General features: G+C 34.7%; 1 protein-coding gene across 1 annotated transcript in view; it reads left to right on the forward strand.

Moving 5' to 3' along the window:
- Positions 1-14,508, forward strand: part of LOC136037491 (chitin deacetylase 1-like) — a 17,967-nt gene extending 3,459 nt beyond the window's left edge. Inside the window, exons 2-7 of the mRNA XM_065720207.1 lie at positions 50-213; positions 4,250-4,515; positions 7,596-7,873; positions 9,298-9,599; positions 11,697-11,923; positions 14,148-14,508. Coding sequence (XP_065576279.1) covers positions 50-213; positions 4,250-4,515; positions 7,596-7,873; positions 9,298-9,599; positions 11,697-11,923; positions 14,148-14,378 — 1,468 coding nt within the window. The 3' untranslated portion in view covers positions 14,379-14,508. The remainder of the gene's footprint in view (positions 1-49; positions 214-4,249; positions 4,516-7,595; positions 7,874-9,297; positions 9,600-11,696; positions 11,924-14,147) is intronic.
- Positions 14,509-14,987: the final 479 nt, after the last annotated feature.

A 14,987-nucleotide genomic window follows, 5' to 3' on the forward strand; every position in this document is an offset into this window, starting at 1 on the left:
CAAGAAGAAGAAGAATATAACTTACATAAAGTTATATAGTTTTAATTAGCTTGTCCACATTGATAATTTTTTTATTTTGCAGGTGTGACAGAGCTGGCATAGTGGGTGCTATCCGTTTAGCCTTTGTTAAATGTCCTGCTGGTCTTGCTTTCGACATCGACAGACAGACCTGTGACTGGAAAGGAAAAGTCACCAATTGTGATAAACTGGAAAGTAAGTATAGATAAACATAGCAAGTATAGAGAACAAGCATAGATAATTTAATAGAAAGAGCATACTATTTTTTGGTGAATGTTAGTTGTTGGAAACTGTCTGTCCTTTGAAACTTCATGTAACTATTGCTATAATACTGCAGCTGGCACCACTACAGATGAGGCTGGTTGTCTACATGTGGGGTTCGGTGCAAAGATAAGCTCTCGTTTCTTAAAAAAATTACCACCACCCTTTTCTGAATAGCTGTTTATTCTTCCCCTTTTTGTGAAGCAATCTTCTTTTATCAAACAGCTTGTGCCAACGAACTGTTATGAGGAGCGTTACCACTACACCAATAGTTACACTTTCCGTTACCACTCCTTACTACAACTAATTGTTTTTGTTTTTATAGTTTTTTTTTTTTAAGTAGAGTTGTGAGAAAGAGCCAAACTTTAGCGTAAAGAGCGGGGTAACTTTAGCAAGGGATCCTTTTCCCTGAAAATTAACTGCGCAATTAGAGTAGTGTTTTTCCACGAATTGCTATATCTGGAAGTTAGGGTTACTGGATTTTTTTTTTTTTTTTTTTTTTTATGCGATCAAAACTATTTGACGATCAATTTACAACTCACCGATTTCGGCTCACAAAACACAAACTGTTTCGTTGGCATGCATGCTACATGCAACTGAGAATTTAAAAATAGAAATTTCAATTGATTTGCACACAAATCCCCGTCAGACCCGGGAAAACCCAGCATAATCGGCAACATAAGTGACAAATAAAAAAGACTTGAGAACATTTAGGGTATTCAAGCGCTTTCCAGCACGAAAGAAGCTTTCTTTAATATTGTAAATATAAATAGCTGAGTTAAAGCTATGCGGCACTTTAAAATCATGTTCCGATTCTCAGCCTTCCGGTCTTGTCGGCTGACCGCCTCAATGACATAGGAACCGTCAGCGAATTCTCCTGGGGGACTAGCCATCATTGAGAGCTATTGAGAATCTACGGGTTGACTATGAAATTTGTTTGAAAAGACAATTAAATTTTCCGTCCCTTTTGTCAGCAAACTTGTCCATCAAATTGAGCAGCATCACAGTGAACTCCCAAGGTTCAATGAGATTTTTTTTGTTTGAGCCATATGAAATTTGAGTTGTCTTGTCAAGTATGTTAAAGTACTTTTGGAACTCCTTGAACTTTAAAAAGAAAAACCTACTCCGTTTATTTGAAAGAGCAATATTCAAACTTTCTGATATGTAAGTTTCATTAAAACTGAACATCTCTTTCCTCCGGCACAAAATGGGAGGAATTGAAGGGTTTTTCTAAGATTTCCAAGAAACTAGGCGTCAGCTTTTAGTTTTCTGTTGTTTATTCGGATATATTATGAAAGCTCTACAAGTAGAGCTTGTAGAGACATAACACAAGTTATGTAGATAGCTTCGAAGACCACACTGCCTTTCCATGACGAAAATATAACAGTTCAAAATAGGGATTATATGGATTAATTGACAGTGAAACAAATATAAATTTTTTTAACTGGATATTTCGAGAACATATACAGTGTCCATGATCAGCAGTAAAATTCATCAGCAGTTTTAATGCTGATAATGGACACTGTATACATGTTCGGTCCAGTTAAAATTGTTTACATTTGTTTCACTGTCAATTAAAAGGTTTCATCCCTATTTTGAATTGTTATATTTTCTACAAGTTATGTCAGGATCACACAATCAATTCTAAATAGTTTTGCCACACCAACTAAAAATTTTATGATAGATGAGATAGGGTGATCCGTTATGAATACCGCACGGCCTTAAGTCAATGAAACTTTCAGAGGTTTTTGGTAATATATGTTTGAGCTAATTCCAAAAACTTTATGTCAGGGCCGTATGCAGTATTTTGTTTGAGGGGGGAGGAATTTACAAAAAAATAGCAAAACATTAGTGACTATCAAAGTTTCGGATTCGGACAAAAAGTTTCGGATTTTCGGAGTCGGACAAAAACCTCGAGTGGGGGGGGGGGTCAAACTAGGTAACCCTCCTCCTGAATACAGCTTGGTTTCGGTCATATGATCGTTCTACTGTCTTTGAAATATCAAAGAAAATTTGACCGGGAAGCAATTCTTCTCTCTGTGCTTGAATAACATCGGAAAACCTATATAACTTACAAAATTTGCCCAGGGGTTGTGGGAGACTAAGATGTTCCCGAAGAAATAGCTATTCAACTTTTAGTCTATTATACAAGAAGGCTAAACAACATCTATTATTCTTCCTGCACAATTCGCGACTTGTGCTGTTATATGTTCGAGCCTATAAAACGACCATTCATTCATTTTAGTTACGCCAAATTAATACATGAACACTGCCATGGAAGGACAAGAAGGGACAAACGCTCTTCTCCTTGTAGAAACATGAGATAATAAAAACTCGCTTTGAGACCAATGCTATTGATTTTTGCCCCCTTTGTCCTCAGATATATTTAAAACCAAGTAATTTTGTTTGAAAAGTGCGTTACTGCCTACTAAAACATTTAAAGTGCGTTAATTTACTATCTCATCCATTTGTTGGAAACCCCCCTCCCTTGCTGACAATTTCCCTGTAGCATCCTTGTTCTAATAATGGGGATTGTTACAGCTAAGATCTTAGGTTTAGAAATAGTTACTATCCTGAGGGTAACCTATGCTGTATTAGCACAATTCTGTTCAACAACTACTTTTGTGTAACACCCTAACATTCAGTTTAGAAATACTAAAAAAAAATACAGTATTGACAAATACTAAGATTTAAGAAGTTGATAAAACTGGAAATGTGGTTTTACACGTAAAATTAAATGAGAAAGGGTGTGTCCTTTTTTTAATCATTGGTAATACCGACCTTGCTTTAAAAGATGTTTATGCAAATCTGAGAAAACCACCATGATAAAACAAACCCGTTCAACTGATTAGTTAGCCTTGGCAGAGATTGCTCATGAAAAATTCGCCTGGCTAACGTTTTGTGAAAGGAATTCCTTGAACCTTGAAACTCAATGCATTAAGGTGTCCGATTTGGCAATTTGAAAAAAAACATCAAGTGATTTAAATCTTTTCATCTATTTTGTATTGGCACCTTGAAGATTCTAAATTCCATATAGCATAATGCTTGCCGTCCTAGCCGAGTGGTTGGTACGCTGGACTTGGACTCCTTTAACCGATGGACGGGGTTCGATTTCTGGTGTGGCCGGTTATTTGGTTTGGAATGGGGGTCAGTGGCGTGACTCTACAAGCTCAGCCAGAGTCGAGCCAGCTCTAAATGAGTGCTTGGAGAAATCTGGGGAAGATAAGCAGAAAGAAAATGCAAAAGCAATTTCAATAGATGACCGGCCCTTTCTGGATTCCACTTCCTGGGTGAAGGGCCATGAAGCGGATCAGCTCCTTCGGTTTGGACTATAAGAGTCAAGTGCCGTATCTATTGTCTTAATTCGCTACATTTCCTGTAGCAAATTCTAGATTTGCTATAATTAAAATAAAAGGCATGGTCATCGTTCAGAAGAAAAAAAACTTAGGGAGGGACAAGGCGCAGGTATTGACTTGAAGTTGACTCCAAAAATCTTCTGCCTTTCCTCAGAAGCCAGGTAAAGGCCATGACTCTCCGTCCCATCGAAATGATGTCCCAGATGAAATATAGAGTTTTGTCAGATTGGCTTAAGGCAAAGCGTTTCTTAAGGCAAAGCTAAGGCTCAAATGTTCCCTAATTGTCATGAATTTGCACTAACCTGTATTTGGATAGGTCAGATTCCGTAGAATAATGGTGCAAATTCACGAAAATTGAGGGAGGGGCAATTTTTTTAATCAAGGAGGGGAAAGTATTTTTTTCAAATCTTTGACAAAGAAAGTACAGCGGTTTTTCTTCAGTGGATATACCCAGAAAGGTAATTTCGGAATCATGGGGGGGGGGGGGGGCTATAACGAACTCGGTATGATCTTTTTGCGGACTCAATCTCATGTTTTTAAGTTCTTAATGTATTATATTGCTTTCGGCCATGTACTTTTTGTTATTGTTGTCTAATATGTACTATAACTTATAGGACCCAGAAAAGTTTTGCCCAAATTGAAGACAGATGAGCCAATTTGTCCAGATGGTAAACTAGCTTGTGGCAGCGGTGATTGTATTGACAAGGCTCTGTTCTGCGATGATAAACCTGACTGTGCGGATGGCTCAGATGAGAACGCTTGCTCTGTTGACATGGATCCTAACAGAGCACCAGAGTGTGATAGCTCTCAATGTGTACTGCCAGATTGCTACTGCTCACCCGACGGAACCAGAGTGCCAGGAGAATTAGAAATTACACAGGTAAATATATAAAAACGGATTGATATATAATGAATAGCCTCGTGTTAGTTTTATTACTAATATTAAAAAAAGGACAAAATCTCTTTCATAACATCGAAATCAAACATAAATAATTTCTAAAAAAAAAAAAAAACAGTTTTTCAAGTGTTTTTTTATGTTCTTTTCTAATGAACCTTATTAGTTTTGGAATGATTGATTATGCAAGATTAAAAGAAAGTAAAATATAAAAAAGAAAAAAGAGCGAATTTGCAAAATTGTCCGTATCAATCGAAAAATTGAAGCAAGCAAGAATACATATAAAAATTATAGTATGTTTTCAGCTCTTGAATTATTTTAAATCACTCGGCCATGCAAAGTATCGTGTAAACTTTCTGAAAGTTGAGATAGATGTGTCTGCGAATGTCATTGTCGGACACTGCATCGATTAGTAACGTCTGAGGTTACAAATGAAAATTCTCAAAGGTACCAAAATCAAACAGAAATAATTTTTAGAAGATATGATTTTGCTCTTTTCTGTTCGAAACTTTCAATTTTAAAATTTTTGGAACAAAATTTGATCCAAATAGTAAACGAAAATTTACAAGAGAGAAATAAAGACATAGGAAACGCATAAACAAAATAAATTGGTACACGGCGTTATCAAAAACGTTCAAACAATATCACAATCAAAGTAAGTTTACAGCTATTTTTTCTTTAGTAATCTTATATCAAAGTTCAAATTTTAAGCGTTAAAGCGTAATAAATATATATGCTTGGAATCTGAGAGTAAATAGTATTAGAAAAATATCATTTACAATTTATTGGATCAAATTAATAACTGAGATCCAAGTTTGTTTTAAACATTACTTTATGCAATTGGTAATGTTCGTACTACCTAGCTAATCGCGCAAGATTAAACAATGGGTAGCTGTACCAGAAAGTGAAAATTTCTCAAAAGCACTTTTGCATTCCGAGTTCAGTTTCTTTCCGATCATCACAAGAGAGTACATTTTCTTTGGCTCACTGCTGGTGTATCGAAAGGGATACTTCTAATTTCCGGTTGGGAAGCTGGCGCCATGGAATCCATTTGGTCCTCGCAGAAGAGTAAAGGTTGCTGGGGCTTTTTTTCTCTTTTCCGCGGGTCTTTCGGCTGACTATGCTATAAAGGCTTCAAGAAACATAGTTCCGAAGCTATTTAATGGATTAGAAAAACTTTGTTGATAGGTTCCTGTTATTTCACCCTTTTCAAACTAGTCAGCTAAAATCAAAATCAAATGTGTTGTTTTGATTTTTTAAAATTGGAGCTCGATATACCACATCGTTCTCAGTCTGCGTACAATTAGTACCATTGGCAAGACCAGCAGATGTAGGACTTAGATGCCAATTTAAGGAAGTGCATAAAACGACCAATTCAAAAAAGATGATTTATAGACACTTTTTAATATATCCATCAGATTTTCAAGTATACGTTTATAGATTTTGATTTTGATGATAAAACCATTAAGCGTAATTAATGTCTAGACTATGTTTATTGAACGTCGCGTTGACTTGTGACGGCCGTATTTGCAAGGCGCTTTGATCAAGTAGGCATAGGCGCAATTTTTGTTTCAAGGAGTTTAAACTTGCTGAAATACACAAATACGGCCTTAACAACCAGACTTTTTTGAACTAATCCAGACTTACACAAATGAGCCTGCAATGAACAACAACGGCTTAGGATAAGGCTCTTGTAGTTATTAGTTTTAAAAAACTAAATTTTTTGTAAGGAAGTAAAGAGCAAACTCGAAGCTTAAAACGAACAAAAATTATTGCTTCATAGTCTATCTAACACATATCAATAAAACTAGTACAGATAAACCAAATAATAATACTTCCTTATGTTTGTATGATTATGGAAAACTAGCGCTTTACTGAAAACACAAAACCCAAGTATAAAAACAAGAATGTTGATTTATTAGTTAAGAGTGAGTACGTAGCTTGACAACAACAACCTTATCTATAAACCTTTTCATAGTCTTACATCAGTTGTGATATCAGTAACTTTCAATAATTAAAGTTATTTTTAGAAAGACAAGCATAAAAATAAATAATTTATTAATAGCGGGAAAGCCACAGAACAGCATGCAGAAATATTGGATTGATTTATCAATCCAATATTCAAGGATTGATTTATCAGGTGACATAGTCTCACCAGCTATAATACCAATAATGAGTAATAAGCAATCTTAAATTGTAAGAAATACGCTTTAGCATTACTCAAAATGAAGATCAAACAAGCCATAATATGAGCTCCGAAAGTCTGGCAATTTCTCTCAGATGCAACAAAAAATTTCAAGTTATGGTAAAAATTTTAAAGCTAGTCTATAGTCCTAGTTCTATCAATATGGTTTCACTTTGAACTTGTCAACAAATTAATCGTGAAATGTCCTTTTCAGAACCTAAACGAGAGCCAATTATTCAACTGAACCAGTGTGCAGATTTGTTACTAATTTAAACGAAAAGAAAAATAAGCAACAATCCTAAAATGCTTTATTTTTATACTGTAAAAAGTATTCTTATTCGGGTTGCTTTTACTGTACCCAAACTCCTATATTGTTTTATGTTTCATTAAAGCGCTAGTTTTCTATAATCATACAAACATAAGGAAATATGATTATTTGCTTTATTTTTACTTGTTTTATTGATATTATGTTAGATAGACTGTGAAGCAGTAATTTCTGTTCGTTTTAAGTATCAACTTCACTCTTTACTTCCCTCAAAAACTTCTGTTTTTTCTAAAGGGTTTTTTTTTCAACTTTTGGCTACTATGGGTTGTTGTTCGCTCTTTACTAGGTTGCAGCTGCCGCTACAACCATGACTAATGCCAGATTTTATGGCTAAAGTATGCTCCTAGTCATGTAGAGATACAGAACTAGGCTCTGACTCCCTCCCCTGGAATCGCCTAGACTTTGAGTTCAAATTAAAATGTTTTTCTTTTCAAAATGAAAAAAAAATATTTTACTCACTTCTCCCTAAAGAAAAGAATTGCACAGAAACCTGCGTAGTTAGACGCCTGTGTAAACTGTTGTCTATTCAATCGCCTAAAATTCACTTTTTTTCAGATTCCTCAAATGATTACTCTTACTTTCAATGGCGCTATGAACGTCGACAACATTGACTTGTATGAAGAAATCTTTAATGGTGTACGTCAAAATCCAAACGGTTGCCAAATCAAAGGAACTTTCTTTGTTTCTCATAAATATACCAACTATTCTGCTGTTCAAGATTTCCATCGTCGAGGGCATGAGATCGGTGTTTTTTCAGTCACCAACAAAGAAAGTGCCAAGTACTGGACTGATGGAAGTTATGATGATTGGCTTGCCGAGATGGCTGGTGGAAGGTAATATCTCTCGTTCTTCTATGATTAGCCAACTGTTGGAGCTAAATTCCTCGGGAGAAACATGTTCAAGGATATTGTTTCTTGATTAAGAAAAATTATTGTCTTTTGAGCAAATTGAGGGTTTTGCATAGAGCCTTTGTACTCAGTTTGACGAGAAGAAAAACAGAACTGTAGGGTTTTTGGAAATCCTGTTTGAGCCTTTCAGAAACCAATCTGGTCAAGGCTTTGTGTAATTTTTGATTTTGCGGTATGATTTACTATTTATTTTATATGGCAAAATGAATTTTCTACTTTTGAATCTGCAAAAGGTTGTAACTCAGGCAAATGCATGGTTTCCGACATTTTGTGCAGAAATTGTGTGTAAAAAACGTTTTGCAAGAAGGTACAGAGAAGAACAGATATTCTTTAAAAGAACAGATAACTTAAAATTAACGGGACAGATAACTTAAAAGAACAGAAACAACCTGCAAAGAGAAGAAGGTTGATATTGACAGCCAGTTAAAAATAACATGACTATATCAGCTTGTACTCGAATGAAAATTCTTTTAGCACCAGTAGCATTAAACATACTATATTTGTAACTAATCCTAAAGTATAAATTCTGATTTAAGAAAAAGCTTGAAATTGAGAATATTTTTTTAATCCATCTATTGTCATGTTTTGTGTTTGATTGAGGGAATTTGGGCGTTGCTGCAGGCACTAAGCATTCGAAAGACAATTTGACTTGACATGCTAGTTGAGCGCAAAAAATCCGTTAGATGGGTTTATAAAGAACCTTACATAAGGTTTATAGAAAATACATCGGAGCACGATTTTCTTCTGCATTCTTTTTTCTTTAGATGGCATTAAAGTTTTATGTGTAATACAAATTTTAGCTAAGCCTTTTTGAGATGAGTAAACTTGTATTACAACCAGACGAAAGGAACAATACAAGTTGCGATTTTTTTTTCAGCTCTAAAAGATTACAAATATTATGTATTTTTTACTAGACACATGTTAGTCTTACAACTTACTTTATGCTCATTTACATATTCTAAGACAAGAAAATTTTGTATTTTGCTTTAAAAAGTCCGGTTCTGAGTGTATGTAGGGCATTGTCCAGCAATTAGCGCGATTGACAAATTTGGTGAGAGAATATATCCATAGGCGTAGGTTTTAAAGCCACCCACGTCACTCATCCTCTTAAGGTCACCGAATATACTTCGCCAAATATACATCACCGAATTTACCTAATATAAAACAATCGTGATTAAACAGACAGTTTTTTGGATATATTTCCAAGGAAAATAAACATTTTGTTTTGTTTCGTTTTTCTAGCAGTAACATGTTAGAATTTTTAATTTATACCAAATTTCTGTAACAGTTTCAAACTCAAATCTATGCATTAGGCACGTTTTTTTGTATTTTTTTTCATTTTATTTTAGGCTTATCATCGAGCGCTTTGCCAACATCTCCGATGGTTCTATCATTGGTGTTCGTGCCCCTTTCCTCCGTACTGGTGGCAACAAGCAATTTGATATGATGGCTGATCAATTCTTTGTCTACGACTCCTCCATCACTGCTCCACTTAGTCGCGTTCCCATTTGGCCGTACACCTTGTATTTCCGTATGCCACATGCTTGCCATGGTAATGCCAATTGTCCATCAAGGTCCCATCCAGTTTGGGAGATGGCTGTCAACGAGCTTGATAGAAGAGATGACCCAACTTTTGACGAATCTCTCCCAGGTAAGAATCATTGATCATAGATTATTTTTATTTCTTTTTTTTCATATGATATTTTACTTACTAATTCAAGATTTTAGGGGACTGTAGTTTATACAAACATTCGCAGAACAATAATATTTAAAAACGAATATGCAGCCTTACTCAAACAGAATAAATAAGTATTAAAAAATGGCTGCTGTGTGTAACCGACCAACCTTTTAACTTTTCCTCAGAAATATTTATATGAATATTCACCCATTTCTCCCCTTCATCATTCTTCCCCTTTTTTTTATTGGGCGATAAGTCAGAACCAGCTTTGACCTCACCCTTACCAAATATTTTTTTTTATCACCAAATGCTAAAAAAATTCCCTTTTTGAAATTATCCACTTTAATTCGTTCTTATAAAAACTTTGCTGACAAGTAAGTACTGTTATGACTTTGAGCTTTAAAACAAGTCTCACCCTGTCACCAAACGGTACAACAGGTTACTTATCAGCATTTAGTATTAAATACTTCATAACCTAAGAATCGTGGGTCAAATCTAATAGTCTGCTGGTCAATACTAGCTTTCGTTACCCATTCTCTGTCATTTAGAAAAATAAGAGTTATCAGAATTGCCTGATATTTTTACAACAGGTCTAAGGTTTGTAAATTTCATATAATTAAAAGGCAAAGAAGATAGCATAGGTGATATTTAAAATCTTGCTTAACAAATTTCCCTATTTCACTCCCATTTATCTTCATAATAAACCTTGAATCGTCGTCATTCATAGTAGATCAATAGATGCACCCAGACGTGATAATTTCTCCGCCAATAGTCCCATAATTCCAGCTTCTTCATGTCTGTCTTTCAAATTTTGAGCCAACTTTAATTGAGGGGGACTTCTCCCTCATTGCGAGAGCCTGAAACCGGGCTTCGTTACCAGCTTCTAAAATTCTCTAGAATTTGCCTTACTATATGTTTTCTTAATCTTTCGGCCTTTTTCTCATCTATACTTATTATTCTTTATCTTAAGTAGTTTACATATTGATTTCTTTATTCAAAGTTTCTGCAGTCCTTGCCGCTATACCCTAGCTTAGTCATTCCCTGAATCACACACAATATCACGCAGCTATGTGAGAGATGGTTCTAAATGACAATCTTCTCCAGATTGTGGGATTTCTTTTTCTGAGCTCTCCTAAGTAAAGTTTTTCATTATTATCCTGGTCTATTTTAAGCTGTCAATTATTTTTTTGTGTCACCACTCTTGGCATATTTTCTTTTAGCCTATTCATTGATCTTCTGATCCCACATAGTCACTTTATGACAAGGGGTCTGAACCAAACGTCACATAAACTCCCAATCTGTGCACAACAGAAAAGTCACTCACTTGCAACCAAATAATGAACTTTGTTTTCCTTGTTTTTCATTTATTCCTTTCCTCTATTCAAAATAACTAAAATATACTTACTACAAAACTCCAAAAGCTTACCTCCCTATTTATTCTTCCATAACAGATAGTCTCTACTCGTCTGCTATGGCGTACCCTGAATCCTCAAATTATCTAATCCCAAAGCTCTCAGGCATAATACGCGAGAAGCCTCCTGTTCAACTTTTGTATATCCGTTGAAGTCACCTAAAAAAGAAAAACAAATCAGTAGATTATGATATTATGTGATTCTTGTTATAAGTCAACCTTATCTTGATTTACTTTTTTAGATTTACTCCTTTCTTTTCTGATTGTACTTCTTTCATATTTCTACCCTATCTTGTCGATACTTCTACTTATTTGTATTTTCACTTCCTATTTTATAAGCCTTTCCTTTCACTATTTCTATTGTTGTTTATGATACTTCATTTTTAATTTTTTTTTTAACAAATCGGAGCCTTTATTGAGGTTCAAAACCCATACCAAAAAGATTCCTGTCAAAATGTCCCTAAGAAATAGACTGCATCTTTTCAGCATGATGACTAGGTCAGGCACATGCACAGAGGAGGGAAAATATTCAAAATTATGAAAAATAGGCAAATTAAGGGACGCATGAAAACCCCTCCCCATATATGCCTTAACTAGATTAGTCTTATTTGGTTTCAGTAGGAGCCAATAATTGTCCCATTAATATATATTTATTCTAGGTTGCCATATGGTCGACTCCTGCACAAACATTCAAACTGGTGAACAATTTGGACGGTTCCTCCGTCATAACTTTGATCGTCACTATAGCACCAACCGAGCTCCTCTTGGTCTCCATTTTGGTGCTTCGTGGTTGAAGAGCAAGAAAGACCTCAAAAATGCTTTGATTGACTTTATTGATGAAATGTTGAATGGCAGAAATGATGTCTACTTTGTCACTAATCTCCAGGTAATTTTTATGCTATGAGGCAGCACTATTGTCATCGTATATTTCTATTTCTTTATCAACTTTTTGTTCGGGAAATGGAAAGATACAACTTTGAAACTTTTTTTTTATCTGGAAATCGGAAAACCGAGGAAAAGTCCCTCCGAAGTTTTCAAATTTCCTTTAATTTATCAAAAATGAAAGTTTTTTCTAGCATGCTACTTTTTTCTAGCAACTGATTTATAAGATAACAACACAATTTAAGCTCAGAAAGAATGATTCGTAGTCATTCTTCAACGTTGGAGTCGCGTAGAAAATGGAATTATCGCCTCGAAACTTTCTTCTCGATTTCTAGAAAACAACTGAGTAAATCTCAAATTCTGATTTATTTTGAATCATGAAACTGTCATTTTGATCTAATCTCCAGAAATTTTGCGTTTGCACATATCTGGAGTACAAAAATAGTGGAGCCTTACTCCAAATTATATAGGGAAAGAGAAGCCTTCCCAGATTCGTATCATTTGCATATTTGAACCAGGTGGTTAGCAGATTTAACTAAACTTAAATTGGTTGTTCAGAACTATTTTTCTAGTTGTGCATTTAGGGTCTTCAAACATGATCTGACACGTGGAGGAAAAAGGGACCTAATTTCTTATCATTGGGATACTTACCTTACCTTTTGAGTTCATTGGTTCTCGACTAAACGTAGTGGGATGTAAAAGCAAGTGATTTTTTGTTTTTTGCGAATTCCACCATTTTGAGAAATGATGAGGCGCCCCAATAAGTTAGAAGATGGACGCTCTGGAAATAAAGTTTTATTTAGAGTCTAAAAAATTAGTCATTCTTGCTACAAACGTGGCCAAAAAGTAATATATCATCTGAAAAATTAAGAATCGAAACAAGTGATCTTCCATATGTCTCACCCAACGCAAATAACAATGGACAGAGGCAGTGTCTCCCAATACATTTTATATAAACTGCATTCGTAAAAATAATAAAATTATAAAAAATCTTAAATCTGTAATAAAAACGGTGAAACCTACATAATCTCATAAAAACCCAAAATAAAAGCCAACTGAGTTTAGGTTGTTTTTGGGTTTTGGGGAGTCTCTGCGGGGAGAGTAGTTCTTAAATCCTCGTTGTCGCAACGTCTAGCCTACTAAAAAGTGTATTGGGCTTTCAATTAAACTTGAATTGAAAGATTAATGTTCTACTTCAGAGTTAGTGCATTTTTAATTTTAGTGCAATTAACAATTTAATTGTCTTTGCTTCTCGTAGCCACAGTTGCTTCAATTTTCATTAGGCCTTGGAACTGGAGGCTTAGCTTTAATGACCACAAGTAAATATTAATAAACAACAAAGAGAGATAAAACTCCACAAGTAAAAAAACTCAAACGAGACTGCGGCCAGTAGAGAGAAAAGACTAAAATAACGCGGATACATCTGTGTCGCCTTGATACAGGTGGAATATCCGCGTTATTTTAGTCTGTCCTCTCTACTGGCCGCAGTCTCGTTTGAGTTTTTTTTTTTTTTGTGGAGTTTTATCTCTCTTTGTTGTTTATTTTCATGTCTGGCTAGTTCGGCCTAAGAGCTTTCATTCGTCAAGTAAATATTCGATTTACTATGTGCAACAGAAAAAATCAACTTGGCTGTAAATATTTTAAATTAGCCCCTTCCTCCCCCCCCCCCAATAAAAAAACCGTCAAGAAACTTAATTTGGTTGTGATGCTACCTCCTAAAGATTTTTATTTATTTATGGTACTTTAGGCACTGATATGCTTCTTATGGCAGGGTTTTAATTTCCATTACATCCAAACTAAATCATGAAAGCTTGTTCTCTCCCGTGTGCTATGGTCTATAAATTACGTAGAAAAAAAACCTCAAATTTCTCATACAGAAGAAGAATTGAAAATATTTCGTCACATAACTAGCTATTCTTATCTACAGTGGAGGAGTTAGAAGATCTCTTCTGTAAGCAGTCTAAAAGTGACCCCTTTCGTGTAAAATGTCAGCCGACATTTTATCAAATATTTAATTTTACATTTATAGTTTTGTATAAGCTATGGATAGATAAAGTTTGAATTTTAGTTACCAAAGTGGTCCATGTATACGCAAATAGTGTAGTGCATCTGTGAAAAAAAAAGATTAACTAAGAATACATCGCTCAGGTCAAACATGAGAAACTAACCTTATCAGTTCTTTCTACTCCTCAAAAATCATTTTGTAATTTATTTATATTTTCTTATAGGTTATTCAATGGATGCAAAACCCAACTGAACTCACTGCTCTCCGTGACTTTGCTGAATGGAAAGAAAAATGCGATATCAAAGGACAGCCATTCTGTTCCCTTCCAAACGCATGTCCCCTTACCACCAGAGAACTACCAGGAGAGATCCTTCGTCTTCATACCTGCATGGAATGTCCCAACCATTACCCCTGGATCCTAGACCCTACTGGTGACGGATTTACTAGAAAATAATTTATTTAGATTTTTTAATGCGTCAAAATATATATATTTTTTTGAGAAATTATATTTCTTGTGATGGAGTGAATGCGAATAAATGGGCTGTTTGTACAAAAATATTTGTAAATAAAATTTATTTGTTTTATTCTTTTCATGTCTTGATCAGCTAGCGCGCAAATGCATTGATCGAGGCTAAGGTAGGCCTTTGTTTACTAATATTTCTTCACATAACTCTTGGGGTGTATGATATGTTAGATAGGCTGTGAAGTAATAATTTTTGTTCATTTTGAGTTTCAACTTTGCTCTTTACTTCCCTTAGAAAAACTTTGTTTTTAAATTAATTTATTTAGAGTTCGATCTTTCTTAATAAACATCGTATGTAATACTAATATGGAATATAATATGACGTAAAATGGTACGACAAATATTCATCCAATAAGTGGCCAGCTCTTAATAATGCTAAAAAGACCAAAAAAAACTAGTCCGGTCAGTGAAGTCAATCAAATTGGTCGTTAATTAAATTAATTATAAACAAATAAAATTTTCCGAGGGAAGTAAAGAGCGAAGTTGAAACTTAGAATGGACAATATATATATATATATATATATATATATATATATCAAT

Source organism: Artemia franciscana, chromosome 17, assembly GCF_032884065.1.
Source record: "Artemia franciscana chromosome 17, ASM3288406v1, whole genome shotgun sequence".
Lineage (NCBI taxonomy): Eukaryota > Metazoa > Arthropoda > Branchiopoda > Anostraca > Artemiidae > Artemia > Artemia franciscana.